Below are 25,970 nucleotides of genomic sequence, written 5' to 3' on the forward strand. Positions count from 1 at the left end.
TCTATAGAGGTAGATCAAGACGCTTAATTGGACTTTCACAAAGCACATACCTTGATAAAGTTTTGAAGAAGTTCAAAATGGATCAAGCAAAGAAAGGACTCTTGCCTGTGTTACAAGGTGTGAAGTTGAGTTAGACTCAATGCCCGACCACTGTAGAAGATAAAGAGAAAATGAAAGGTGTTCCCTATGCTTCAGTCATAGGCTCTATCTTGTATGCAACGTTGTGTACCAGACCTGATGTGTGCCTTGCTATCAGTTTAGCAGGGAGGTACCAAAGTAATCCAGGAGTGGATCACTGGACAACGGTCAAGAACATCCGAAATACCTGAAAAGGACTAACGATATGTTTCTTGTTTATGGAGGTGACAAAGAACTCGTCGTAAATGGTTACGTCGATGCAAGCTTTGACACTGATCCGGATGACTCTAAGTCACAAACCAGATATGTATTTATATTGAACGGTGGAGCTGTCATTTGGTGCAGTTCTAAATAAAGCGTCGTGGCGGGATCTACGTGTGAAGCGGAGTACATAGCTGCTTCAGAAGCAGCAAATGAAGGAGTCTGGATGAAGGAGTTCATATCCGATCTAGGTTTCATACCTAGTGCAACGGGTCCAATGAAAATCTTTTTTGACAATACTGGTGCAATTGCCTTGACAAAGGAATCCAGATTTCACAAGAGAACCAAGCACATCAAGAGACGCTTCAATTCCATCCGCGATCAAGTCAAGGAGGGAGACATAGAGATTTGCAAGATACATACGGATCTGAATGTTGCAGACCCATTGACTAAGCCTCTCTCACGAGCAAAACATGATCAGCACCAAGACTCCATGGGTGTTAGAATCATTACTGTGTAATCTAGATTATTGACTCTAGTGCAAGTGGGAGACTGAAGGAAATATGCCCTAGAGGCAATAATAAAGTTGTTATTTATATTTCCTTATATCATGATAAATATTTATTATTCATGCTAGAATTGTATTAACCGGAAACTTAGTACATGTGTGAATACATAGACAAACAGAGTGTCACTAGTGTGCCTCTACTTGACTAGCTCGTTGAATCAAAGATGGTTAAGTTTCCTAGCCATAGACATGAGTTGTCATTTGATTAACGGGATCACATCATTAGAGAATGATGTGATTGACTTGACCCATTCCGTTAGCTTAGCACGATGATCGTTTAGTTTGTTGCTATTACTTTCTCCATAACTTATACATGTTCCTATGACTATGAGATCATGCAACTCCCGAATACCGGAGAAACACTTTGTGTGCTACCAAAAGTCGCAACGTAACTAGGTGATTATAAAGGTGCTCTACAGGTGTCTCCAATGGTGTTTGTTGAGTTGGTATAGATCGAGATTAGGATTTGTCACTCCGATTGTCGGAGAGGTATCTCTGGGCCCTCTCGGTAATGCACATCAATATATGCCTTGCAAGCAATGTGACTAATGAGTTAGTTGTGGGATGTTGCATTACGGAACGAGTAAAGAGACTTGCCGGTAACGAGATTGAACTAGGTATTGAGATACCGACGATCGAATCTCTGGCAAGTAACATACCGATGACAAAGAGAACAACATATATCGTAATGCGGTTTGACCGATAAAGATCTTCGTAGAATATGTGGGTGCCAATATGAACATCCAGGTTCCGCTATTGGTTATTGACCGGAGACGTGTCTCGGTCATGTCTACATAGTTCTCGAACTCGTAGGGTCCGCACGCTTAATGTTCGGTGATGATCGATATTATGAGTTTATGTGTTTTGATGTACCGAAGGTAGTTCAGAGTCCTGGATGTGATCACGGACATGACGAGGAGTCTCGAAATGATTGAGACATAAAGATTGATATATTGGATGACTATATTCGGACACCGGATGAGTTCTGGAGGTCACCGGATAATTATCGGAGTGCCGAGAGGGTTATCGGAACCCCCGAGGGAACTAGTGGGCCAACATGGGCCTTGTGAGAGAGAGAGAGGAGGGGCCATAGGGCTGCCCCCCCTTGGGAGTCTGAATTGGACAAGGAGGGGGGCGGCGCCCCCTCTTTCCCTCCCTTTCTCCCTCTCTTTCCTTCTCCCTCATTCTTCCTAGTTGGACTAGGAAAGGGGGAGTCCTACTCCTACTAGGAGGAGGACTCCTCCCTCTCCTTGGCACGCCCCAAGGCCGGCCGGCCGGCCTCCCCCCTTGCTCCTTTATATACAGGGGCAGGGGGCACCCTAGGACACACAAGTTGATTGTTTCCAGCCGTGTGCGGTGCCCCCCTCCACCATAATCCACCTCGGGCATATCCTAGCGGTGCTTAGGCGAAGCCCTGTTCTGGTAGCATCATCATCACCGTCATCACGCCGTCGTGCTGACAAAGCTCTCCCTCGACACTCTGCTGGATCGTGAGTTCGTGGGACATCACCGAGTTGAACGTGTGCAGATCGTGGAGGTGCCGTACTTTCGGTACTAGGATCGGTCGATCGTGAAGACGTACGACTACATCAACCGCGTTGTCATAACGCTTCCGCTTACGGCCTACGAGGGTACGTAGATAACAGTCTCCCCTCTCGTTGCAATACATCACCATGATCTTGCGTGTGCGTCGGAATTTTTTTGAAATTACTACGTTCCCCAACATACCTTAGGGTTCAGGATGGGGGCGGTGGTAGCTGGTGGTGGTGAGGGCGGTGGTGGCCGGAGAAAAAACTTGGTGCGGGGAGCCCTAGTGGGATGGCTGGGGTGGCGGAAGACCGGCGGTGGGGGGGTGGTTTAGGGGAGGGCGGGGCGGCGAGGCGGTCGCGGGAGGCGGGGGCCGGCGGTTAGGGCTGGGCTGGATCGGCGGGTGAGTGAGAGGAAGAAGAGACGGGAGGTTGAAGACGAACAATGTAGGTTGAATTTTGATCTAACGGTTGAGACAGGAGGAAGAGAATCGACTGACCCTTTCTACAATTTCAATCGACTGTCGCCTAGCCTCTCCCAAAGATGAACCTATGACGAATCAAGTGCCCATATACATCTAGACATTGTACATTCCAGAAGAAAGTGCCTCCATAAATCCTCAGCGCCACACATACCGCATGAACTCGTAGTTGATGTTTTCTGATGGCAATGCACGTCCTCAGTGGGCAATGTTTAGCTAATCTCCACAGAAACGTTCTAACTTATCCTATTCATGAGATAAATGTGCTCGATCCTGGTATTCCTTAGGGCTGCGATGCACGTGGGCTTCGATCTGATCAAAGAATAAATTGGCCCACAATCCAGAAATGGTTATGGTACAAAAATAGTTCTAATACTTCCTCCAAAAAGCAAAAAGTGAGGCTAAATTCAGTTACTACATACGCTCGTATAAGCAGCCGCTTCAGGCAGCTTGGAACACAGAGATAATTTATATATAAGATTTGAACATTTTTCTGTATATTGTTACATACACTCACCATCAGTTCCTTATCTGGATATGATCTATCTAAAGACAGGATCTCGAGAAAATGCGTTTGTAAAACTGCTGTTCCATTTTGTTGGCACACAAGCACAACACAGGTTCAGGTTTTGTTGACAACTTGACATACTCACACCTCATGTTAAGAATGAATGCTGGATCAGGTGATATTTTCTGCAATGTGCAAACGTTTCCCCAAGAAGTGAAAACAGAAGCCAGAAATAGACAGGAGCGGAAATCTTGATACAAATTCGAGAAAACTACACACCAATGTTCAACCTTCTTTATACAATACTAATGAGAAACCATACACGACCGTAGCGGATACAACACTCTGACACACAGCTCTTGCTGAATGGGAATTTCACTCCTGGCACAGTTTTAGCAGGTTTGAACAACGATTTCGGTGGTACATATAGCAGTAGTGATGGTGATGTATACATCTCCATATTTTACAACATCAGTGCCGCATTCTAAGCAGCAACTAGTGTGGTCACGGCCGGAACCTGGACTTGCCCTGGAGTGGCCAGCTGACTGATGTTCGCCGGACGAATCCGGCCGCTTGCGAGCCCGGCAGTCAGGTCCTCCACTTCCACTTTCAGCACGTCTCGGCGGTTGCCAATGTCACCTGCATACCTGCTGACACAGTACACCCCGACAGCCATCACCGCCACTCCATAGATGTTCGTGGTTACTAGGCGGAAAGGGGTCGAAACCACAGCAGCAAGAGGGCCGCCGATGATGGACACAGCCTGCCCACTCTGCCCGAGCCCGACGTTGCCTTGCTCAGCCACAAGCAGACCAGTCTTGCAGTATATAGCAAAGTCTTCGCAGTTGTTCTTGAACAGGCTGTAGCACCTGAAACCATTGGTCAACAAGTATTTGGCACGTCGGACAACCACCTCGTCAGGATCAGTGGCAGCAAGTGTGCAGGTCCCTCCTCGCACTTTGGCAAGGAAAAGTGCTGGGTTGACGTCATACTCGAAACGGTAGAGGGCACCCCCTGCCAGGAAACAGCTGAGGCAAGAGGAGGTTACACCATTTGTCTCCGCCGCGGTGGTGGCTTCTTCGCTGCTGCATACCAAGCATGGCGTGGTGCTCCTAGTAGGGCCAGAACTCACAAGAAGAAAATCAATGACCGTTCCTGTTCCGACCTCTTGGTCCCTTCCTCTGGTAAAATGGATCACCTTATCATCGCCCACGTATATTCCTGCAGAGAAATATACGGTTATACGTGCACAAAGCTACAAGAGTGAAGCACCTATTGCAGTTCTGACAAATACACGAATAATTTCCAACATAGTGGCAACAGAGGTTTTGGCTACAGCTAGACTAATCATCTGTTTTTGCAATTTCATCACTTGATTTCATGGTAAGGATTACTCACATACACAAGCTGATGCCCCCTCTATATAGCACTCCCTCCGTTCACTATTATAAGATGTTCTAGCTTCTTTCTAAATCGAATGTATGTAGACACGTTTTAGTGTACTTGTTTACTCATTTCAGTCCCTATGTGGTCCACACTGAAATATCCCAAACACCTTATAATAGTGAACAGAGGGCGTATGGACTAAGTAAACATATGCTACACACAGCACATGTTTGCATTCACCCGTTGAAACTAGAGTGGCTGATGACAACCACATCTGTTATCCAGCCAATCAAAGCACTGCCAAGATCTAATTGTGGACACATCTGCATGCATCCCAGTTTAGTACTGAATCTCCTAATTACCTAAAATTGCCAAACGACAAAGATGTAATTTCCATCAAGAACTGTAGACACATGGCAGTATAGACAGATTCATACTCTTCTCAATTCATTGACCCAAAACGTAAACCTATCAATTAACAACCGAAACGAAAACCTACACGGAAGCGAGTTAACACGCTTTAATCAGAACTGGAAATAATGATACTGGAAGGAGCAGATTTCACACCGTGATGCGCGTAGACCCACGCGGCCCTCCACGAGTAGATGTGATCCCCCGCCTTCAGGCTCTCCTTCCCGATCCTAACCGAACCAAACCGCAGAAAAAAAGGAACCAATCAATTCACCGATGCAGAGCAAATTAGAAGCCATTGCGGCAGCGCAGGGCATGAAATCGAAAGAATGGGGCGATTCGGAGCTGTACCTGTTCGACAGGAGACCCATGGAGACGGCGGAGGCGGCGGATCGGACGGCGAGCAGAGCAGGCGGCGGGCGGAGAGGAGGGCGAGGAAGGAGAGGGGCGGAAGCGAGAAGGCGCCTTGCGCTCTGGAGTAAAGCACGAAAAAGTGGGAGGGGATCGGGGGGAATGGGCCGTAGGATCCACGAGACGCTGGCTGATCTCGTTTGACGCACACGCGTAACCGGTGCCTTTATCTTACGAACGACGGGATACTTCGTTTCGCACCCCTGGATTTCGCAATAATTAGTTAACGCTTCCTTGCAGGACTATTTGTGAGACTTTGTTTTCTATACTATCATCTTTGAGTAGTCAAGTTTAATTTGGTTTCTTTTCACAAAATATTAATTTAATTTGACCAGTAGTATGCATTTTTGCAAGGCTAACTGGTTTTCAAATATGCGGTATGAGATAATTTTGATCTACCGCAAATCGGATTCGTCATGGAAAGCACTTTGAAATTCAGTTAGTAACAATATTTGCTATGCTATAAAGACATTGCCTTCGTATTTTCGAACAGAGTCGAAACCACAACGGTTAACGGCGTCAAGCTCAGCCTTAACGCCGAAGGTTACCGAGGCCGCGTCAAACAAAACGATGATAATTAAGCCGAGCTGTTTTCAGCGGTCGGCCGCACGAGCGCTGTCGGCAGGAGCAGCGTCTGGAGCGCGTCTGCTCACCTCTCGCGAGCTGAAGCGCAGCCTATCCACGCAGAGCCCCTCGGTACGCGTGGCGTCGTCCTGGCGTGGCGGCTACCCAAGCCGAGTGAGCAAGCGAGCTGCACGCGTTTGCAGTCACATCTCGGCATAACCACAGGTCGACGTCGCCCAGTCCAAAGACTGCTTACCGACGTACGTACTACTATATCTCTGAAGAATACTCACCATGTGCTGGTTGTGACTTCATTACGTACGGAATTACGGAGCACGGTGTGACTTGGTGACAGCAGTCGATGCAGCGTGTCATCACAAGGTCCCAAAAAAGCAGCAAATCAAATAGCCAGAAAATATTAGCGGTAATCCCAGCAAAAGATGTCGGAGCACTGACAGCCACAGAAGTTTATACGGTACAAACAAACGAATGACCACAGAATGGGTCGGCTTGAGGCCAACTCCAGCACGCGACCCTATCCTGTCCGGCCCCGTCCGTTTGGAATAAAACAGACAAAGAAGGCGGCCCAGCGCGCGACGGCTCGGACCCATCCTGTCTGTTTTGTGTCCGGGCCGACCCATTTCGAGCGCAAACTTGCGCCGGGTTTGGGTCGCGGCGGACACCAAACGGACGTGCGCTCGTCCGCGTCGGGGCCGCGTGGCAGGCGGCCACCTACCTCCCACCCGCCCACATCAATGCGCACGAGCGGGCGGCCCCACCTGTCATCCGCACGTCGAACGGTCGCCGTCCTTCTTTAAGTGGGAAGCGTGGACAGGTCGTCGTCCACACTGCCCCACGCCACCCCGCGGCCTCCTCAAAACCCGACAGCGCCGAAACCCTAGCTGAAGCCCTCGAGCTCGCCGACCGCCCACCTCGCCATGGGGTTCTGGAACGGCAAGGGCAAGCATGACCGTGAGGCCGACTCCTCCTCGGGGCGCCGCCGCGGCTCCGTGAAGAAGGAGGAGCCCGCGTCACCGCCGCGCTCCTCCCGTCGAGCCCCCGTCCCGGCCCCCTTCACCATCAACCCTAGGCCCGCTGGCGAGCGCGACCGGCAGTACCTCGCGGCGGACGTGTGCCGGAGGTACTGGGAGACGAGGACGCCGGTCCTGTGGAGTGACGTCCACCTCCCCAACGGATGGCACCTCAGCGCCGACCGGGTCCCGATCCCTCCTGTGCCGGCGAGCGGCCGCGCGCGCCGCGATGAGATCGAGCGCCGCCGCCTCCTCCTCCCGGACGACCTGTTCTACGACGACAGGTACGGCCCGGATTCCGACCTCTGGGACACGTGGCTCCAGGACGAACACGACACGCGCCGCGCGTCATACTTTGCCGACACGGTGTCGGGGCCGCGGCGGCCACGTCGAGAGGTGCGCGGGGCGTACGCGCGTGCGCGGCGTCACGCCCACGCCGTCGCCTTCTCCGTCGCCCCCTCCACCTCCTCGCATGTCAGCGGAGGAGGAGGCCCGTCTCCTCAAGCGTGTCATGGACGACTCCATGTACACACACGACGAACGGCAGTGGGACGGCCTGGAGGAGGCCATGGCCCTCTCTGCCGCCGGGGACGTCGCCTTCCCGGAGCTGCAGATGGTGGCCGTGGAGGAGAGGAGGGAGGACCCGCCGGCCGCGTTCCAGCAGCTGCTGGGCCAGGGGTGGGGCTGGTCCTGCACTGCTCCGGAGATGGCCGCCGGCGTGGGTGTGAACTGGTGCCCCACTCCGCGCGGTCACCGGAGCGGGAGGCGTCGCCACGGGAGGAGGTGGTGCAGGCACCTCCGGCCGTCCAGCCCGACCCTGTCCACCACGCACCTCCGGCCCACCTGTGGACGCCGCCGGCCTACGTCGACCTCGTCAGCGACGACGACGACACCGACGGCCAGTGAAGACGGGACGGCCACGGCACCGACGGGCGCGGCAGGAGCGCGCGGGAGGCGGAGGCGTTTTTTTATTTTATTTTATATGTTAATTATGAAAACTGGGCCTTTTAAGTGGCTGTGGAAACTGGACCGTTTTATGGCCGTCCCTTATATATGTTTTATGTTTTTCTAAAATGCTTTTATTTAGTTTTTTAGTTATTTCATTCTAGTTTTTTTATTCACGTCCATTTCGGACACTATTTGGGGTGCGCGCGCGACCTATCTGACAAAGATGGACACGGGCGAATCCATCAACGCCCCAAAGGGACAAAATCCGGCCAATCCGGACGTCCGTTTAGAGTCGTGCGGTGGAGTTGGCCTGAGGGACGTCCAGTCTACCAATGCAAAAGGGACGCAAGAAACAATTGTGGAGCGTATGATAGCTGCAGAACGAGCAGACATGGCGTAGGAATTTCGCAAAAAAAAAGAAAAAAAAAGAAGAGAGATGGCGTGGGAAACTAATATGCGGGTACGATGCGATGCGATGCAAAGGGGGGCTGGATGAGGTGAGACGCCGTCGCTTCCGTCCGTCCGTCCGTCCGTCCATGAAGGGATCGATTCTTTGCAGGCTGTATTTCTCGGTAGCACCACCCTGCTTTTGCAACAGATATATATGCTCTCTTTATTAATCCAACGGACGGGATGCAACAAACATATTCTCAGTTCAACAAACTGCTCAAGAAAATGTCTGGTTTCATTCATTCTCTTAAACGACAAAGGAAAAAAAACTCTTAATGCTCATCTACATGAGCTGCGTCACTCTTTTCTTGACAGTGCGATTTAATTCCGAGAATACAAACCATGACATGATTCGAGACCGAGGTTCGTCGTTTGCCGCTGCGTCGAAGAAGAGACGTAACGCGTCCTTAAATGTCCTTCAAGAAGGGAATGGATTCTTTCCAGCGTTTCTTCGTGACGTCGACAGCTTCCATGGTGTACTTCTCATCCTCGGGATAGTATGCGATTGGGTCGTCCAGCAATGGGGCCTCAAGATTCAGAACGCCTTCTAGTGTCGCATGCAGACAATATGCTGAATAACTGATGTGGTAACCCCCTTCCTGGACAATCAACATTTGCCCATCGCTATGTCGATTAGCCACGCCCCTCATTATTTGTCCAATTTTCCTGTAACCATCCATGGTCAAGCACTGTCTTCCATTTGGATCAAACTGCATGGAGAAAATTCACAATTAGTTCGTCCAACGGAGTCATATAATTCAAGACAGAAGATTATCATGCATGCAACATTACCTCAATCTTCAAGGTACAATTGCTACCATTTGATTTAGTTCTAAAACCACGACACTTATTTTGGATCGGAGGGAGTAATATTTTACGTTTAGTATATAACTTCCGTCCCACAGTATAGATTATCCAAAATGAATGATAATAAATCTAGATAGTAAACATACATTTAGCGCAAGTATATTTATTATCTTCCTTAGTATGAAGTTTATATAGTCCCACAGTCCCACACTGTGTTATACAAGATGGCAAGTAGGGGAACTGGGCCTTGCTCAGCTGGTGGGAGGTGCGGCTGCTAACGATGTTTGAATTCTCCACTTGAATTCGGGTGCCTATTTCTTATGTCAACAAAAAGTCACTTAGTTCCTATAGGAAATCTAGTTATTTTCACAACATGCTATGTGATACACTGATACCTATATTTTTTAACTTCACAATATATTTCAATTGCTAAAATATGAGTTTATCTTCTCGAGAGAAAAAAGAATACGAAACTGGACATGATTTAGCAGGATTGACAAGTAGAACATGTAGTGAACTAAGGACAACAAATAAGCATACTCAGCTCACCATGCTAGAATCTTGGCCAATGACAAAAACCAAAAGCTGAGGTTGAAACTTGTCAATCGCCGGGACAACCAATTCATTCATTGCATACTCATAGCCTTTATCCCCACTGCCATTAGGCAAAGGTATATTGAGATTGTACCCAAGCCCCTTGCCTTCCCCAATCTCATCAGCCGAGCCACTCTGCAGATGCGAAGGACCCCAAGTACCATGCTTCATGTGAAGAGAGATTGCCAACACGTTGTCCGTGCGATAGAAGCCCTCTGCGGTACCATTTCCATAGTGCACATCTATGTCAACAACGGCAACCTTTGCGCGGCCAGAATCCAGAGCCAGCTGCACAGCAAGCCCGGCGTTGTTCAGAAAGCAGTAACCGTCGGCATGGTCCGGCTGCGCGTGATGGCCAGGGGGGCGGACCAATGCGTAGGCTATCTTCCCATGCCCGTCTAGTATGTGCCTCACAGCTGATAAGGTTGTTCCGGCAGCCAGAAGCGCAGCGCCCCATGAACCAGAGTTCAAGAAAGTACCCTCACATAACTTCTTGGGTCCACTGGCATTCGCCTGCACGAGCTCCTCAATGTATTCTGAAGATCACAACAAGATTAAGGGTCCGTTAGGAACGCAGGAGAATTGCTGTAATTTTACAGGAACTGAACTATTTCCCGACTGAATATGAACATGGTTTCTGAATCCAAACGAGTAATTACAAGTTACAGAATACAGTAGTTCGTTTTGTCAATTCAAACGACATATAGATGTACTCCAAGGAGGATTAAGATAAGGGATATAATAAAGAATGATTGGCAGGTCGATAGGAGCTTTAGTACTCTAGGTTAGTTGACTTTGCGAGCAGATTTGGGGGCAGACCTGGGGAGTGGAAGGAGAGGAGGTCGCTGGCGTGGGCGGGGGTGCCGGAGTGCCAAGAGAGGAAGGGCGCGATGGGCCCGCGGCGGAGGATGGATACCATGTTGCGGACGCGGTCGGCGTTCTCCGGGTGGTGGTCGAGCACGTCGAGGAAGCCCGGGTCGCGGCCCGAGTCGAACACGCCGCGGCCGGCGTCGTGGGCCAGCATGCCCTCGTGCCAGAACACAGCCAGATTCTCCCCCGCCGGAAGCGCCCCCTCCGCAGCCGCAGGGACGGAGGACGAAGAGGAGTCCATCGGCGGCGACCGCCGGAGTTATCGGCGGTAGTTCGTGATGCTTCGACGTCTGTTGACCGAGACTCGAGTTTGACTCCCACAGAGAGATATCTGTTTTTTTAGGCAACAGAGAGCAAGAAACCTGGCCTACCCAGGCACCCCAATTACATGGGCCGTTCCGGGCCGGCAATCGTGCCGCGCTATCTGGCCCAGACACGGCACAGCAATAAAAGGGGTCGGCCCACCGGCATGTTTAGTCACCAGCCCGTCTGATTTGGGCTGTTTTGGGTCTGTTTGGACTGTTTTGGGGCCAATATATAAAAAAGTTCTGAAAGAAAGGTAAACAGGCCGTGTCGTGCCGACACTCATGCCCAGCCTCGTGGTCCAGACACGACCCCAGGTGGGCCATGTGCTGACATGACCTAATTAGATACCTGTCAGTGTTAAATCCGGCAGATCACGATAGGGAGTCCGAGTTGGTGATCTTGGCTAGATGGTGTTGAGTATAAGGATTATTAGGAAGTATAGTATAGACTAGGATTTGGTCCTACTTTGTCTTGTACTCCAAGTTGGTCATTGTATGTACTCCTATATATATGCCTACAAGGCTAAAGCAATACATCAAACCATTTCACGAATCCTCTCTCCCTTCTAACATGATATCAGCCTAACTGATCAAAATCCTAGCCGCTGCCATCTGCTTCTGCCCCGCGCCTCCCTAGGCATATACCTGGAAACGGGATGAGGCGAAGACATGCACGCCGGCGAATCTTACCCAGCTTCGGGGCTCTCCGTGGAGATAACACCCCTACTGCTGCTCTGCGGGGTCTCCGCATGATCACTAGATGAATAAGTAGCTACACGATGCTCCTTGAGCTGTTTGGCGAGAGGAGGAAGAAGGGCAAGGCTCGCTCTCTTCTCCTCCCTACGTGGTGTCTAAAACTAGCAGGGATCGATCTCTCTTTGCATGGATGCCCCGGGGGGTTTATATAGGCCTACCCCCCGGGGGCACAATGGTAATCCGGCTGGGCGCGGGGCCCAGCCGTCTGTGTCTACGCTCTCCGGCTTCTGCGCCGGCTGCTGGGGCCCGCCGGCTTGTGGGTCCCACCGGCTGCCGGCTCCTTGGTCGACAGGCAGGCCCCACTGTCCAGGGCCTTGTCGGCGGCTGGTTACTGTTGCTTAATCTTGGTGACGAGGGCTTCACCGAGGTGGGCATGGCTACAGTGCCGCCGCCCGGCGGGCGATCGCTGTAGCCTCACCGCGTCTTGTCTCCTTAATGGGGCGTCTTCTTCGAGGGAGGTGGCAAGCCGGCTGTGGGGAACCGGCTCTATCTTGAGCCGACTGGGGGAGGCCTGGCCGCCTTTGGGTGTCTCTCTGCCTGAAGGGGCCCACCGCCCGTGGGACGCGCCGGCGGTCCGTCGTGGTTGACATCAGGGTCATCGTGGCAACAGTGCCGCGCCGGACGGGTCTTGGCCACCCGTACGGCGCACTGTGCCAGGCGTGCTCCGGGATTCGGGGGTGGCAGGCTTCACTGTAGCCACGCCCCGTCACATCGCCGTTATGTGAATGCAGACTTCGAGGGTACGATCTTAACCGCTTTATGGGAGCCGGCTTCTTGGAGTCGGCCCTCTCGCGGCCGGCTTCTCGGAGCCGGCCCTCCCGCGGCGTTTCTTCATGGGGGCTGAAGTCGGGCCGCCTTCCGATAGCCGGCCTGGAGACAGCTGGCAAGGGGAAGGCGGCCCTGTGTCTTGGATTCTTGAGGACCGAATCGGCTCGTAATTTCTTCAGAAGGGCCAGGGGGAGCCAGCTAGGCTACCCATGGTTATTTACTCCGACAGTAGTCCCCGAAGCTGATCGAGCTTCGAGGCGGACAAAGGGACGAGAAGCTAGGTCAGCTTCCTATCCCGAGGGGCCGGCTTTCGCGTGTGCGCGCCGTCTTCGGAAAGCTCCGTTTCTTGTAGGCGGGAATGTGGGTCGCCCTGCGAGCTGACCCCGCGCCATTCCGCGGGCCACGTGGCGAGGAAGTCCTGCCAATGCACGCGCGCGACGGGACGCCGCCGCAGGCCCGGGCCCGCCACTCGCGGGCCTTGGTCCGAGCGCGGATCTTCTGCGGCCCACATGACCCGCTCGCCTTCCCGCGGCGGTTTTATTCTGCCATCAAGGCACAATAATCGCGGGACGTGGGGGAGTGGGCGCAGTTGATCCCCACGTTCCCCCACGCTGCGCCTCCTCAGCTCCGCCACGCGGTCTATAAGTAGGGGGAGGAGGGGAGCGACAGAGGCTCGTGCGCTCTCCCTCACTCCGCCCCTTCTCGCCCTCCTTCTTCTTCTCTTCGCCGCAACAACTCTTCGCAGCGCCGTTCCGCCGTCGCTTCGTCTTGCTCCCCGCCGCGGCAACCTTTTGCCGTGCCGTTTCGCCATCACTTCGTCTTTCTCCCTGCCGCATTGCTCCCATGGCGTTGTCGAGCTCGTGGGATGGCTCCAACGTCCACGAGGACCACGTCGAGTTCCTCCGCCGGACGCGGCGTCTGCCCGGCGAGAACCTAGTGCGGGTTCGTCAAGCACCGGCGAGGGAGATTTCGCCGGCACCGGAGGAGGGCGAGCGGGTGATCTTCCACTCGCACTGCCTGCGCGGCTTCGGCCTCCCGGCGAGCGGATTCCTTCGAGCCTTCCTCGAATTCTACCACCTCCAGCCGCATCACCTCACGCCCAACGCGGTGATGCTGCTGTCGGCCTTCGTCACCCTGTGCGAGGGTTTTCTTGGAGTTCTCCCCACGCTCGAGCTCTGGGGGGAGTTCTTCCAAAGCAAGCTCGGCACCGTCGTCGCGGGCGTCCCCGCCCCCTGCGGAGCCTTCATTGCCATGAGGCGGGCGAGCGAGAACAATCCGTTCCCGTCCATTCCGCTGATCCAGTCGGTGAAGCTTTGGCAGAAGTCTTATTTTTATGTGAAGAACGTCGCCCAGCAAGGCGACTACGTCAACCTGCCGTCTTACATAGCCGGCCCGCCAGCTGGGAGGCAACCTTCGTGGAGCTACCGGGCCAGGTCGCTGTCTCAGGCCGGGAACGCAGCCGTCTCCCGGCTTCGGGTGATGATCCAGTCGGAGGGCCTGACCGGGGCCGACTTGGTGGCCGCCTTCGTGGAGCGCCGAGTTCTTCCGCTCCAAGGCCGGCCTCACATGATTTGCCAGATGAGCGGCCGCTTCGACCCGTGCCGGCTGAGCACCAGGGAGATGCCTCACGCAGAGGTGTCTTACATGGTGAATTACATCTCCAACTGCAAGCTCGCCGAGGATTGGCGATACGGCAAGGAGCCGTATTCCCGCGCCAACCCTCCGTCTTCCGTAAGTTCTTTCTTCTTTTCTTCCTTTTTGTAGCCGGCCTCATGATAGCCGACTCTTGATCAATTGGTTTGCTTTTAGCAGAACCCTCTTCTTCCGCCGACAGCCGGGGCCCCGGGGGTAGAGCGCCAGCTCCTCCCCGACCGCACGATGGACGACGCCGACGATCCGGACCTGGGAGCGGCCACCATGGAAGACGCTATCGTGGGGGAAGGCAACGAGGCCGGAGGCGCGGGACTCGGGGCCAGCTTCGAAGACTGGCCGGACGACGACGAGGTCGAAGTCGCCCCGCACCGCCAGCCAGCGCCTGATCATCAAGGCGCGGGCTCGTCCGCCGTGCCGGCTGCCCATGGCGGCGCGCAGAAGCGCCGGGCCGCATCGACCTTCTTCGGCAGCCGGCCGAAGAAATCCAAGGCTTCCATGGCGATGACCAAGCGGGATGAGGCGGCCGTGAAGGCGGCCCGCTTCCACAAGGTGGTGAAGCAGCCGCAGGCGGTCTCTGCGTAAGTCGTTGAATGTCTTGCGTATATTTTTTTTGTCTTTTTCGTCCGAAGCTCTTCTAAACCTTTCTTTTCTTGCCGGACAGGGAGCCGCTTTCTCTCGAGCGAGGTCCTGGCGGCTCCGTAGTCGGGCCGACTGGAGGGTCCTCAAGCTCCCGCCGCGTGGACCCCCGCGCCGACCTTAGGGAGGCCACGGAGCGAAACGCACGGGAGGCGCGGGAGGAGCGGGAGGCGGCGGAGCGAAGGACTGCCCAGGCGACGAAGGAGCAGGCCGACGCGGCGGCCAAGGCCCGGGCGAAAGCGGCAGCCGCGGAGACGGAGGCGGAGGCCTCGCACAACCGGCCTCCGCTGCTCGTTGTTCCCCTCCGCGCCGTGGCCCCCAACATTCCCGTGCCCCCGTCGGAGGAGGTCGACCAAGGCCCGCCGGTGATGGAGGGGCGTGAGGACCACGTGATCCTCGTGGAGGGGGCGTCGCAGACGGCACCAACTGGAGCGGGCCAAAGCGGCCAATCAGCTGCGGCGCCAGAGCAGCCGTCCAGGGGCGAGCCAGAAGCAGGGGCCGGCCTCGAGGTGCAGCCGGCATTGCGCCGGCGCGCAGGGGGTGGCGCCTCCGCGCCGGAACCGCACCGAGCAGCGGGCGCCAGCCAGATGGCGGAGGCCCTGGAGGCGGCCCGCGCCAGCACATCCGAGTGGACTCCCAGCGGGGGGACGGGCGAGCTGAACGCGGCGGCCCAGGAGGTCCGGAACCGGCTTCAAGCTCAGGCCGCCTCGCTGCAGCGATACACTCAAGAGTTTCTCTCGACGCGGGCCGTCATCCGGGTGAGTCTTCTGGCCTTGGTTATTTTGTTCTTTTGGTTTCTTCCGTGGGGGCGCGTCAGCGCACCCACTGGGTGTAGTCCCCGAGTTCCGAGCCGGCTACTGCGCAGGCGGCTTGGAACTTACTAGGTTCTGACAACTTAACTTATCCTTGCTTCCTGTATAATCTTTCAGGAGTATCACAACCTCCGTGCAGCCGCCTTCAACTCCCAGGCTCAGGAGCTGGGCAGGAGAACCAAGGACCTGACCAGCAGCCGGAGTGCGTATTTGTTTCGTTCATCTCCTGTGAGGGCGCGTCAGCGCACCCACTGGGTGTAGTCCTCGAGATTCGGGCCGACTGCTGAGCAGCCGGGGCGGATCTTCCTTGACGACTTCACCTTATTAATTTCCTTTGTCTTCATGCTTGCAGGAGCCAATGCCGACTTGAGGGAGCAGCTCAGCGGGGCCCAGGCCACCCTTCGCGCCAAGGAAGCCGAGTACAGTGCCTTGGTCCTGGAGCGTGACCGCCTGGTCAAGAAGTTGGCCGACCAGGAGGAGAGCCATAAGGCGGCCCTGAAGAAGGCGTGGGACAACGAGGACGACTTGAAGGCCGAGTTCGAGACCGAAGCTGCGGGCTGGGCTGTAGCGAAGCAGGCGCTGAGCGAGGGCTTCAGCCGTATCGAGGATCTGATCGACGGTAAGCCGCCTTCTTCACTCCCTGCCTGCCCTTTGATCCCTGATTTGTGTTCTGACTTGTGCTACTTTTTGTTCTCTGTGCAGACTACTTTTCCGGCTACTCCGTCTTCGCCACCCAATCCATCGAGGCCCATCGCGAGGCACGCCGGCAGGCGGGGGCTGAAATCGCGTCGGACGCAAGCCGGACGCTCGAGGAGCAGCTCTTGGCGGTCCAAGCCCGGATGCAGCCGGCTCACCGTATGCTCCACCGCCTCCAGCGCGCCGGGGCGCAGGTGTTGGCCGCCCTCTGGCCAAGCGAGACGATTCCCCGCACCCCGAATCGGACTGCCGACTGGCTGGAGGTGGCAGTTGGCCGCTTCGAGGCCTGGAAGGCGTCGGCAGCCCGGCTTGGAGCTAGGCGGGCGCTGGAGTTCGTCTGAGCCTGGTATCCGGGGCTGAACCTGGACCAGCTGCGCACCTGGCGGCTGGAGGCCGACGAAGAGTTGGAGGAGGTGCGGCCGGCTATCGCTCAGCGTGCTTCGACGATCACCGAGTGTACTGACATCAGCGTCTTCGCTCCTGAGATCAATGACGACGGCGTTGCCCAGCCGGAGGTGTGGTTCGGGCTGGACCTGGCAGCGGGTGAAGACTCGGCAGAGGAGATCGCCTCCAGCGATGAAGGCGAAGACGACGAAGGAGAGGAAGGCGAAGACGTTGAGCCGACTGGTGAAGCGGGCAGCCAGCCTCAGCCTGATCATGCCTCCGGCAGCAAGGCGCGTGCTAGCGCGCCCTCTGCGGGAGGCGGTGATCATGCTGAGGTTCGCCAGCCGGCCACTCCTCCAGCCGACACTACCGTCTCCACCAACCTGCCCGACTCGCCAGTCGCTCCCTTGGCCTAGTCTGCCGTCCTTGTTTTTTCCTGCTTGTTGCCTTTTGAACAACTTTATTAAACTTGCGCAGTTCCACCCACTGGGGGTGTATTCAAACTATGTTGAATGCTAGCCTTTTGAAGGTCTTTTATGTAAATATTATTGTGTGTTTGGTTTCCATTCATGTATGCTTTTTATCCTTAGGCTGTTTCCTTTGCCGCCTTCCCCTTCTGGGAAGGCAAGTACTCGAGCTTTCTTAGATTGGAGCGAGGTGAATGGAAGCCGGCCGGCCGGCTACTCTGGTAGCCGGTCGGCGGTGGGAGAAAAACCAGCTTTTGTTATATTAGTCCGTTAGTCCCTAGCCGTTTTTCGTGTGGGCACCCGTTCCTGCCTTTAACTCTTGCCAGCCGGACAGCCGGTTCTTCGAACTGCGACTTTTGGCAAGAGAAGGCTTGGGAGCCGGCACACTACTTGTCTGACTGCGGGTAGGACTTCTAATATAACTCCAGGTGGCCAGTCCCCGGGCCGACTAGTCGAACCCGGTGCCGGACGGAAAAAGTGAATGCAATGACAAGGCCATAAGCATGATACTTTTCATTCATAGATAAAAGATGGCAGTCCCCGAGCTCTCCTCGGGGGGCCTATTGTCTCGTACTTAGTACAAAAGTTAGCGTGATACATACTGCATTTCAACTGTAGAACCTTCGGAGGAGGTTGGCGTTCCATGGTCGTTCTGACTCCTTGCCGGAGTCGTCTCTCTTTCGTGCCTTCGGCTTCTGCGCGTCGATCAGGTAGTAGGAGTCGTTGCCTAAGGCTCTGCTGATGACGAAGGGGCCCTCCCAAGGGGCCGAGAGCTTGTGCTGGCCGGCTGTTCGCTGGATCAGCCGGAGCACAAGATCGCCCTCTTGGAAGGATCTTGGCTTGACCTTCCGGCTGTGGTAGCGGCGCAGGCCCTGCTGATAGATAGCGGACCGGCTAAGGGCTAACAGCCGGCCTTCTTCCAGCAGGTCGACACCGTCTTCTCGTGCTTCCTTGGCCTCGGCTTCCGTGTAGATGATCACCCGAGGCGAGTCGAACTCGATGTCAGTTGGGATGACCGCCTCAGCACCATATACGAGGAAGAAAGGAGTGAAGCTGGTTGACTTGTTTGGTGTAGTGCGCAGACTCCAGAGGACAGCCGGCAGCTCATCGAGCCAACAGCCGGCTGAACGCTCCAGTGGTACGATCAGTCGGGGCTTGATGCCGAAAAGGATGAGGCCGTTGGCTCGCTCGACCTGGCCGTTTGACTGCGGGTGGGCAACGGACGCTAGGTCCAACCGGATGCCTTGCGTCGCGCAGAAATGTGCCAAGGCTCCCTTGGCGAAATTCATGCCATTGTCGGTGATGATGCTATGTGGTACGCCGTACCGAGTTGTTATATCTGCGATAAATGTCACGGCAGTCGGCCCATTCAGCTTCTTGATCGGCTTTGCCTCAATCCATTTGGTGAATTTGTCCACGGCGACAAGCAGATGTGTCATGCCGCCGCGCGCCGTTTTGAATGGGCCCACCATGTCCAGTCCCCAAACGGCGAAGGGCCAAGTGAGGGGAATGGTCTTGAGTGTTGAAGCCGGCATGTGTTGTTTGGAGCTGAAGAGTTGGCACCCTTTGCAATGTTTAACTAACTCCTTGGCGTCATCCAAAGCAGTCGGCCAAAAGAAACCATGGCGGAAGGCTTTGGCGACGAGTGATCTTGAGGCCGCATGGTGGCCGCATTCTCCTTGGTGGATGTCTCTGAGGATTGCAATGCCCTTCTCTTGCTCGATGCATCGCTGGAGGACCCCAGTGACACTGCGCTTGACGAGTTCTCTGTTGACGATTGTGTATGCTCCGGCTCGGCATTGGACTTGTCTTGCCTCTACTTCGTCAGCCGGCAGATCTTGGTTTATTAGGAAGTTGAGGATGGATTGAGCCCATGATGGAGCTGCGACCTCTTCTATTGCCAAAACGGCTACTGCGACCAGGGCAGGCGGGCTGGGCGGTGAAATGCTTGAGTCGGCCGCCGCCTGCTGTCTTGGTGTAGTATCCGGGCCGACTACCGCAGTCCCCGAGCCGGGTGTGGCAGTCCCCAGGTCGGGCGTAACTACGGAAGTCCCCGAGCCGCCTGCTGATGCCCCCTGGCCGACTATCGAAGTCCCCGGGTCGCCTGCTTGGTTCTTCGAGCCAGACCCGGCCGCGTTGGGGTCAGGCGGCACGAAGATGGAATCGGACTCTGGAGACGGCTTGATAGACGGCTTGAGGAGGCGTTGTAGAGAGACACCGGTTGGTATTGCTTGCCGAGTGGAGCCTATTCGAGCCAGGGCATCAGCTGGCTCGTTGTCGGCTCGTGGTACGTGGAGGAACTCGCATCCTTCAAAATACCCACTGATCTGCTGAACAAGGAAGCGGTAGCTTGCCATATTTGCGTCCTTGGCATCCCAGTCGCCGGATGATTGCTGGACCACCAAGTCCGAGTCGCCATAACATAGGATCCGGCGAATGCCGAGTTCTTTGGCAAGCCGGAGCCCGTGTATGAGCGCCTCGTACTCGGCCACGTTGTTGGAGGTGGCAAAGTGAATTTGCAGCGTGTATCTGAACTTGTCCCCTTTGGGAGAGGTGAGGATGACGCCGGCTCCCAAGCCGGTGAGCATCTTGGACCCATTGAAATGCATGCGCCAATGAGTGGAGTCGGGAGCTGGCAGTAGGTACTGGGTCTCGGCCCAGTCGACGAGGAAGTCGGCCAATGCTTGGGACTTGATGGCGGTGCGAGGCTGGTAGAAGATCGTGTAGGGGGCCAACTCGATGGCCCATTTCGCCACCCGGCCGGATGCATCCCGGCTACCTATGATCTCGGCCAGCGGGGCGGTGCATATAACCGTGATGGGATGCTCTTGGAAGTAGGGCTTCAGCTTCTTGGCGGCGAAGTAAACGCCGTAGCACATCTTCTGGTAGTGCGGGTAGTTCTGCTTCGAGGTAGATAGCACCTCGCTCAAATAGTACACCGGCCTCTGGACCGGCTGGGCTCGGCCTTCTTCTGGGCGCTGGACTATGATGACGGTGCTGACCACCCGGCTGGTTGCGGCGATGTAGAGGAGCATGGGCTCTTTCTCAGTCGGCGCCGCCAGGACAGGCGGCGTGGCCAGCATCTTCTTCAGCTCGTGAAAAACTTGGTCGGCTTGGTCATTCCACTCGAAGTGGTTGGTCTTCTTCATGAGGCGGTAGAGGGGAAGAGTTTTCTCTCCGAGCCGGCTGATGAAGCGGTTCAGGGAGGCCAAGCATCCAGTAAACTTCTGGACGTCTCGAAGTTTGGTGGGAATCGCCATTCTCTCAATGGCCTTGATCTTTATTGGGTTGCATTCGATGCCGCGTTCGGAGACTAGGAAGCCTAGGAGCTGGCCGGCTGGCACTCCGAACACACATTTCTCGGGGTTAAGCTTGATTTTGAACCGGCGTAGGTTCTCAAATGTTTCCTTGAGGTCTTCCAGCAAGGTGCCGCGCTTCTCCGTCTTCACCACAATGTCATCTACGTAGACGTGGGCATTTCTGCTGAGTTGCTTGAGGAGGCACTTGTGCATGCAATGCTGAAAAGTGGCACCGACATTTCTCAAGCCGAATGTCATAGTTAGGTAGCAGAAGGCTCCGAATGGCGTGATGAAGGCGGTCTTCAGGCGGTCTGCCGGGTCTAACTTTATCTGGTGATACCCTAAGTAAGCATCCAAGAAACTCAACAGCTCACATCCGGCCGTGGAGTCTATCACTTGGTCAATCCTTGGCAGGGCAAAGGGATCTTTGGGGCAGGCCTTGTTGAGGCTCGTGTAGTCTATACACATGCGCCACTTGTTGTTCTTCTTTAGCACGAGGACCGGGTTAGCGAGCCACTCTGGAAAGAAAACTTCCATAATAAAGCCGGCTGCCAGAAGCCGGGCTATCTCCTCTCCCACAATCCTGCGTTTCTCCTCCGACAGTCGGCGGAGGGGTTGTTTGACCGGCTTTGCGTCTTCTCGGACGTATAGTTTGTGCTCGGCGAATTCCTTCGGAACACCCGGCATGTCCTTGGGGGACCATGCAAAGATGTCCCGATTCTCACGGAGGAAATCGGCGAGCTCGCCTTCCTATTTGCTGTTTAGGTTTGCCCCGATGACGGCAAACCTCTCTGGGTGCTCGGGGTCAAGAGGTATCTTCTTGTCTCCTTGGCCGGCTGGAAAGATCCTTGAGCATCATGCTCCTTGGGATCGGGGGACAAGGCCAACTGCTTGCCGGCCATGGCCACGACTCGGTCCATCATCTTCTTTTCTTCGGCATCACAAGGGACTCGGCCAGCCGGCTGCTGGCTGCTGCGCACTCAGAGGACTTCTTGTAATCACCGGCTACGGTGATGACGCCTTTGGTGCTCGGTATCTTCATCTTGAGGTATGCATAGTGGGGAACTGCCATGAACCTGGCCAAGGCAGGTCGGCCAAGCAATGCATGGTAGGGGCTCTCCAGGTCCACCACTTCAAACCAGATCGCCTCCCGGCGGAAATGCTCCTTGTCCCCAAAAAGTACATCAATCTTGATCTTGCCAATGGGGGCGCAGGACAAGCCGGGTACGATGCCATGGAACACAGTCCGAGTAGGCATGAGTTGCTTCGTCTTGACATTCAGCTTCTCCATGGTGTCACGGTACAGGATGTTGATGCTGCTCCCGCCGTCTATCAGCACGCGGGAGAAATGGGCAGCGCGTCTATCCGTTGCAAGGGTGGCATCCAAAACCAGCGCATAAGAGCCGGGAGACGGCATCACCTCTGGGTGGTCGGTCCGGCTCCAGCTGATAGGTTTTTCTGACCAGTGCATGTGCTCGGCGGGGTTGGCAGCAACCATGCTGACTTCTTGGTGCTCTCGGCGTTTGCTGCGCCGGTCTTCGGGCTGGCTCGTAAAGATGACATAGGCGGCATGCTCGTCGGGGAACTCATCGTGCACGGCTCCGACTGTGGGCCGAGCGGCCGGCGGCTGCGGAGCCGGAGGCGGCGAACCGGCAGGCGGAGGCGGTGCAAGCCCTTCGCCTTTGGAGATTCGGGTGAGCCAGTGGCACTTCCGGGTCATGTGGTTGGACGGCTTCGCGCCGCTGTGGAACTTGCACGGGGCGTCGAGAGTCTATTCTTAGGAGAAGGCCGACTGCCAAGCCGGCTTGCCGCCCCTCTACTTCTTGGGTGCGGGCCGCGCTTCGGGCTGCTCGTCTTCGACTGTGGCCACCTACCGACTGGTGGAGGGCGGCACGGGGCCCTTGCGCTTGTGGTCGTTTTGGTGTGGGCGTCGGCTGGAGTCCCCAGCCAGTGTCTTGGGCGCCGGGTTGAGTACCTTTCCGGACGCGTCTACCCGGAGTTCGGTCTTCATCGAGGAGTCGGCGGTGGCGTACTTGTCCGCTATGACCAAAAGCTCGTCGAGGGTAGTCGGCTCGTCGCAGAGGAGCTTGTGCTTGAGGAGGGTGCCTTCTCGGCACCCGGCAGTGAAGTATTCTATGGCTTGCACCTCGTGCACCCCTTCACAAGAGTTGCGGAGCTCGGCCCAACGCGTGAGGTAGTCGCGAGTGGACTCGGCGGGGCCTTGTACGCACAAGGAGAGCTGCCTGGGCTTGGGAGCCCGCTTGTAGGCGCTGGTGAAGTTGCGGACGAAGGCTTCTGTGAAGTCTAGCCAGCTGTTGATGTTGTATGGCTTGAGGCTGTTGAGCCAGGTCCGCGCCGTTCCCTGCAGCATGAGGGGCACGTACTTCACGGCAACGCGCCTGTTGCCGCTGGTTATGCTAACCGCCATGGAGTAGTCGATCAACCAATCTTCCGGCTTCACGGAGCCGTTGTACTTGGGCGTGTCTCTTGGGAGCGAGAACCCTTTGGGGAAGGGCTCGTCGCGGATGCGGAGGCCGAAGCAAGGCGGGCCGACATTGTCTTCTTCTTCTAGCACCAGGGATCGCGCCAGGCGGTCGATCCGATGGCGGGCGTCGTTCTCGCCGACTCCTTCGCGGCGACCTAGCCGGCCGCTGAGAGTCGGATGCGCAACAGGCGGCGGGGTGGGATATCTCTCCCCACGGGGCCGGGGTGGAGGCGGGTTGCCCCGCCACTCCACGGCCCGGGGGGTGGCCTTCTTCGTCTCGCTCGATGGAGATTCGGGTTCGGCTTCGGCTGGCAGCCGGCTCTTCCTCGCGCCGCGCGCGGGTTTTGCCCGTAGTCGGCGTCCGGGACGTCGCGCCGTGATCTCGGCGTGGGGGAGGGCTTTCCGCGCGGGCGTCGGCTTCGTGCCGCCGCGCGGCCGCATCGATCAGCTGCTGGATGCGTCGGGTCATGTGGGGGAGTTCTTCGGCCCCCAGCCCATCTAGCTCGTCTACGGCCGCCTGGGCGGCGCGCAGGTTCTCGAGCGGAGTGGCGTAGACTGGGCGGTCGACTCCTAGCGTATCGGGGACGACAGCGCCGCGCTGTCTGACAACGCCGGCCCGGCTGGGCCCGCCTGGGGGCGGCGTGCCAAAGGCGGCGTGGTCGGCCTCACGTCGGTGGGCCTCAGCGAGACGTCTCATGGAAACCAACTTCCGGCCCTCCGCGAGGAGGGCAAGGCGGCGAGCTTCCGGTGCTTCAGCGTCGGCATCGGCCGGGAGGGGGATGGACAAGTCGTGGACCGCCGCGTGCGGGGCGTCGTGGGCGCTTTCGTCGGAAGCGCCGCCGTGGCCGATGACCATCACCTCGGTGGTGACAGCGTCGTAGCCATCGGCCCGGGGAAGCGGGTCGTTGTAGATCGCGACGTCGGTGGGGAAAGTGTCGAGTGAGGCTGTGTCGGAGTCGACAGGCATCGGATCGGTGGAGCCAACCGACTCCAAGTCCACGGCAGGCTCGCCGGAGACGTGGAGCTGGCCGAGGAGGTTGTCGAGGTGGTCGGTGCCCGCGTCGGAGGCGAGCTCGTCGGAGATGAGGGTCTTGTCAAGGAGATCGGCGAGGCTGCTCGTCGCACAGATGTTGGTGACGCCTTATAGCGTGTCGTGGCAAGCGCCATCGGGCGTGCCGGGCTGGCTACGCTCGCGGGGGAGGAAGAGGGTTCCCGTCCAGAACAGGTCTCCGGACGACGGTGCACCTGGCCCCACGGTGGGCGCCAAATGTCGGGTGGTAGGTGCGACATATGCCAACGGGTGGCTTATCATTGTGGGAGCCAATAAGACGTCGCCGGTGCCTGGAAACGGGATGAGACGAAGACATGCACGCCGGCGAATCTTACCCAGCTTCGGGGCTCTCCGTGGAGATAACACCCCTACTACTGCTCTGCGGGGTCTCCGCATGATCACTAGATGAATAAGTAGCTACACGATGCTCCTTGAGCTGTTTGGCGAGAGGAGGAAGAAGGGCAAGGCTCGCTCTCTTCTCCCTACGTGGTGTCTAAAACTAGCAGGGATTGATCTCTCTTTGCATGGATGCCCCGGGGGGTTTATATAGGCCTACCCCCTGGGGGCACAATGGTAATCCGGCTGGGCGTGGGGCCCAGCCGTCTGTGTCTACGCTCTCCGGCTTCTGCGCCGGCTGCTGGGGCCCGCCGGCTTGTGGGTCCTACCGGCTGCCGGCTCCTTGGTCGACAGGCAGGCCCCACTGTCCAGGGCCTTGTCGGCGGCTGGTTACTGTTGCTTAATCTTGGTGACGAGGGCTTCGCCGAGGTGGGCATGGCTACGGTGCCGCCGCCCGGCGGGCGATCGCTGTAGCCTCACCGCGTCTTATCTCCTTAATGGGGCGTCTTCTTCGTGGGAGGTGGCAAGCCGGCTGTGGGGAGCCGGCTCTATCTTGAGCCGACTGGGGGAGGCCTAGCCGCCTTCGGGTATCTCTCTGCCCGAAGGGGCCCACCGCCCGTGGGCCGCGCCGGCGGTCCGTCGTGGTTGACATCAGGGTCATCGTGGCAACAGTGCCGCGCCGGACGGGTCATGGCCACCCGTACGGCGCACTGTGCCAGGCGTGCTCCGGGATTCGGGGGTGGCAGGCTTCACTGTAGCCACGCCCCGTCACATCGCCGTTATGTGAATGCAGACTTCGAGGGTACGATCTTGACCGCTTTATGGGAGCCGGCTTCTTGGAGTCGGCCCTCTCGCGGCCGGCTTCTCGGAGCCGGCCCTCCCGCGGTGTTTCTTCATGAGGGCTGAAGTCGGGCCGCCTTCCGATAGCCGGCCTGGAGACAGCCGGCAAGGGGAAGGCGGCCCTGTGTCTTGGATTCTTGAGGGCCGAATCGGCTCGTAATTTCTTCAGAAGGGCCAGGGGGAGCCGGCTAGGCTACCCATGGTTATTTACTCCGACACCGCTGCCATCTGCTTCTTCCCCGCGCCGCCCCGGGGCGGTTGGTATCCATGACCGCCGTTGGGGGCCGCGCCGCCCGTATTTAGGATTCGTCCGCTAGTCATGTTGATCGGCTGCCCTAGAGAGTCTTTTCCGGATCAATTGGTCCGAGTGTTTCTCTCTCGTCGGTCGTTTGATCGGTGTTCTTTTTTGGTTTTCCGATCTACGATCGGTTTGCGTCGCCCGCCGCCGTTCGTCATCTACAACGCGTGTTTTCTCCATCGACATCTTCATCAGCCACAACGATCGACCGTATCACCACGTTCGAGTCCTCATATTGGGCAGCGCATCAGGTGCGGTCGTGCGGCCGCCGCTCGCACCGTCCGCAGGC

The 25,970-nt window shown here is 56.5% G+C and overlaps 2 protein-coding genes across 2 annotated transcripts; both read right to left on the bottom strand.

Annotated features, from left to right (window-relative positions):
• Window positions 1-3,656: 3,656 nt before the first annotated feature.
• Window positions 3,657-5,783, bottom strand: LOC147991757 (NC domain-containing protein-like protein). Its single transcript, XM_087525944.1, has 3 exons — window positions 5,572-5,783; window positions 5,377-5,450; window positions 3,657-4,644 (listed from the first exon to the last, which is right to left on the bottom strand). Exons 1-3 carry the CDS (start codon window positions 5,589-5,591, stop codon window positions 3,908-3,910), a joined length of 831 nt encoding a protein of 276 aa, XP_087382070.1. The 5' UTR covers window positions 5,592-5,783; the 3' UTR covers window positions 3,657-3,907.
• A 2,978-nt stretch (window positions 5,784-8,761) lies between these two features.
• Window positions 8,762-11,236, bottom strand: HDA08 (histone deacetylase 8). Its single transcript, XM_087525942.1, has 3 exons — window positions 10,845-11,236; window positions 9,981-10,561; window positions 8,762-9,334 (listed from the first exon to the last, which is right to left on the bottom strand). The coding sequence occupies exons 1-3, from the start codon at window positions 11,134-11,136 to the stop codon at window positions 9,032-9,034; spliced, it is 1,176 nt and encodes a 391-aa protein (XP_087382068.1). The 5' UTR covers window positions 11,137-11,236; the 3' UTR covers window positions 8,762-9,031.
• Between the last annotated feature and the right edge of the window lie 14,734 nt (window positions 11,237-25,970).

The sequence above is a fragment of the Triticum urartu genome, chromosome 1A (genome assembly GCF_056163025.1).
Source record: "Triticum urartu cultivar PI428250 chromosome 1A, HENAU_Tu73, whole genome shotgun sequence".
In the NCBI taxonomy this organism is placed as follows: domain Eukaryota; kingdom Viridiplantae; phylum Streptophyta; class Magnoliopsida; order Poales; family Poaceae; genus Triticum; species Triticum urartu.

Bases quoted from the DNA above. Each gene is read 5' to 3' on its own strand.
- LOC147991757 (XM_087525944.1), bottom strand. From the start codon at position 5,591: ATGGGTCTCCTGTCGAACAG. The intron at 5,451-5,571 runs GTACAGCTCCGA...TGGTTCGGTTAG, and splicing joins ATGGGTCTCCTGTCGAACAG to GATCGGGAAGGAGAGCCTGA. The intron at 4,645-5,376 runs GTGTGAAATCTG...ATTTCTCTGCAG, and splicing joins GTGGGTCTACGCGCATCACG to GAATATACGTGGGCGATGAT.
- HDA08 (XM_087525942.1), bottom strand. From the start codon at position 11,136: ATGGACTCCTCTTCGTCCTCCGTCCCTGCGGCTGCGGAGGGGGCGCTT. The intron at 10,562-10,844 runs GTCTGCCCCCAA...TGTGATCTTCAG, and splicing joins CCTCTCCTTCCACTCCCCAG to AATACATTGAGGAGCTCGTG. The intron at 9,335-9,980 runs GTGAGCTGAGTA...TTCTCCATGCAG, and splicing joins TTGGCCAAGATTCTAGCATG to TTTGATCCAAATGGAAGACA.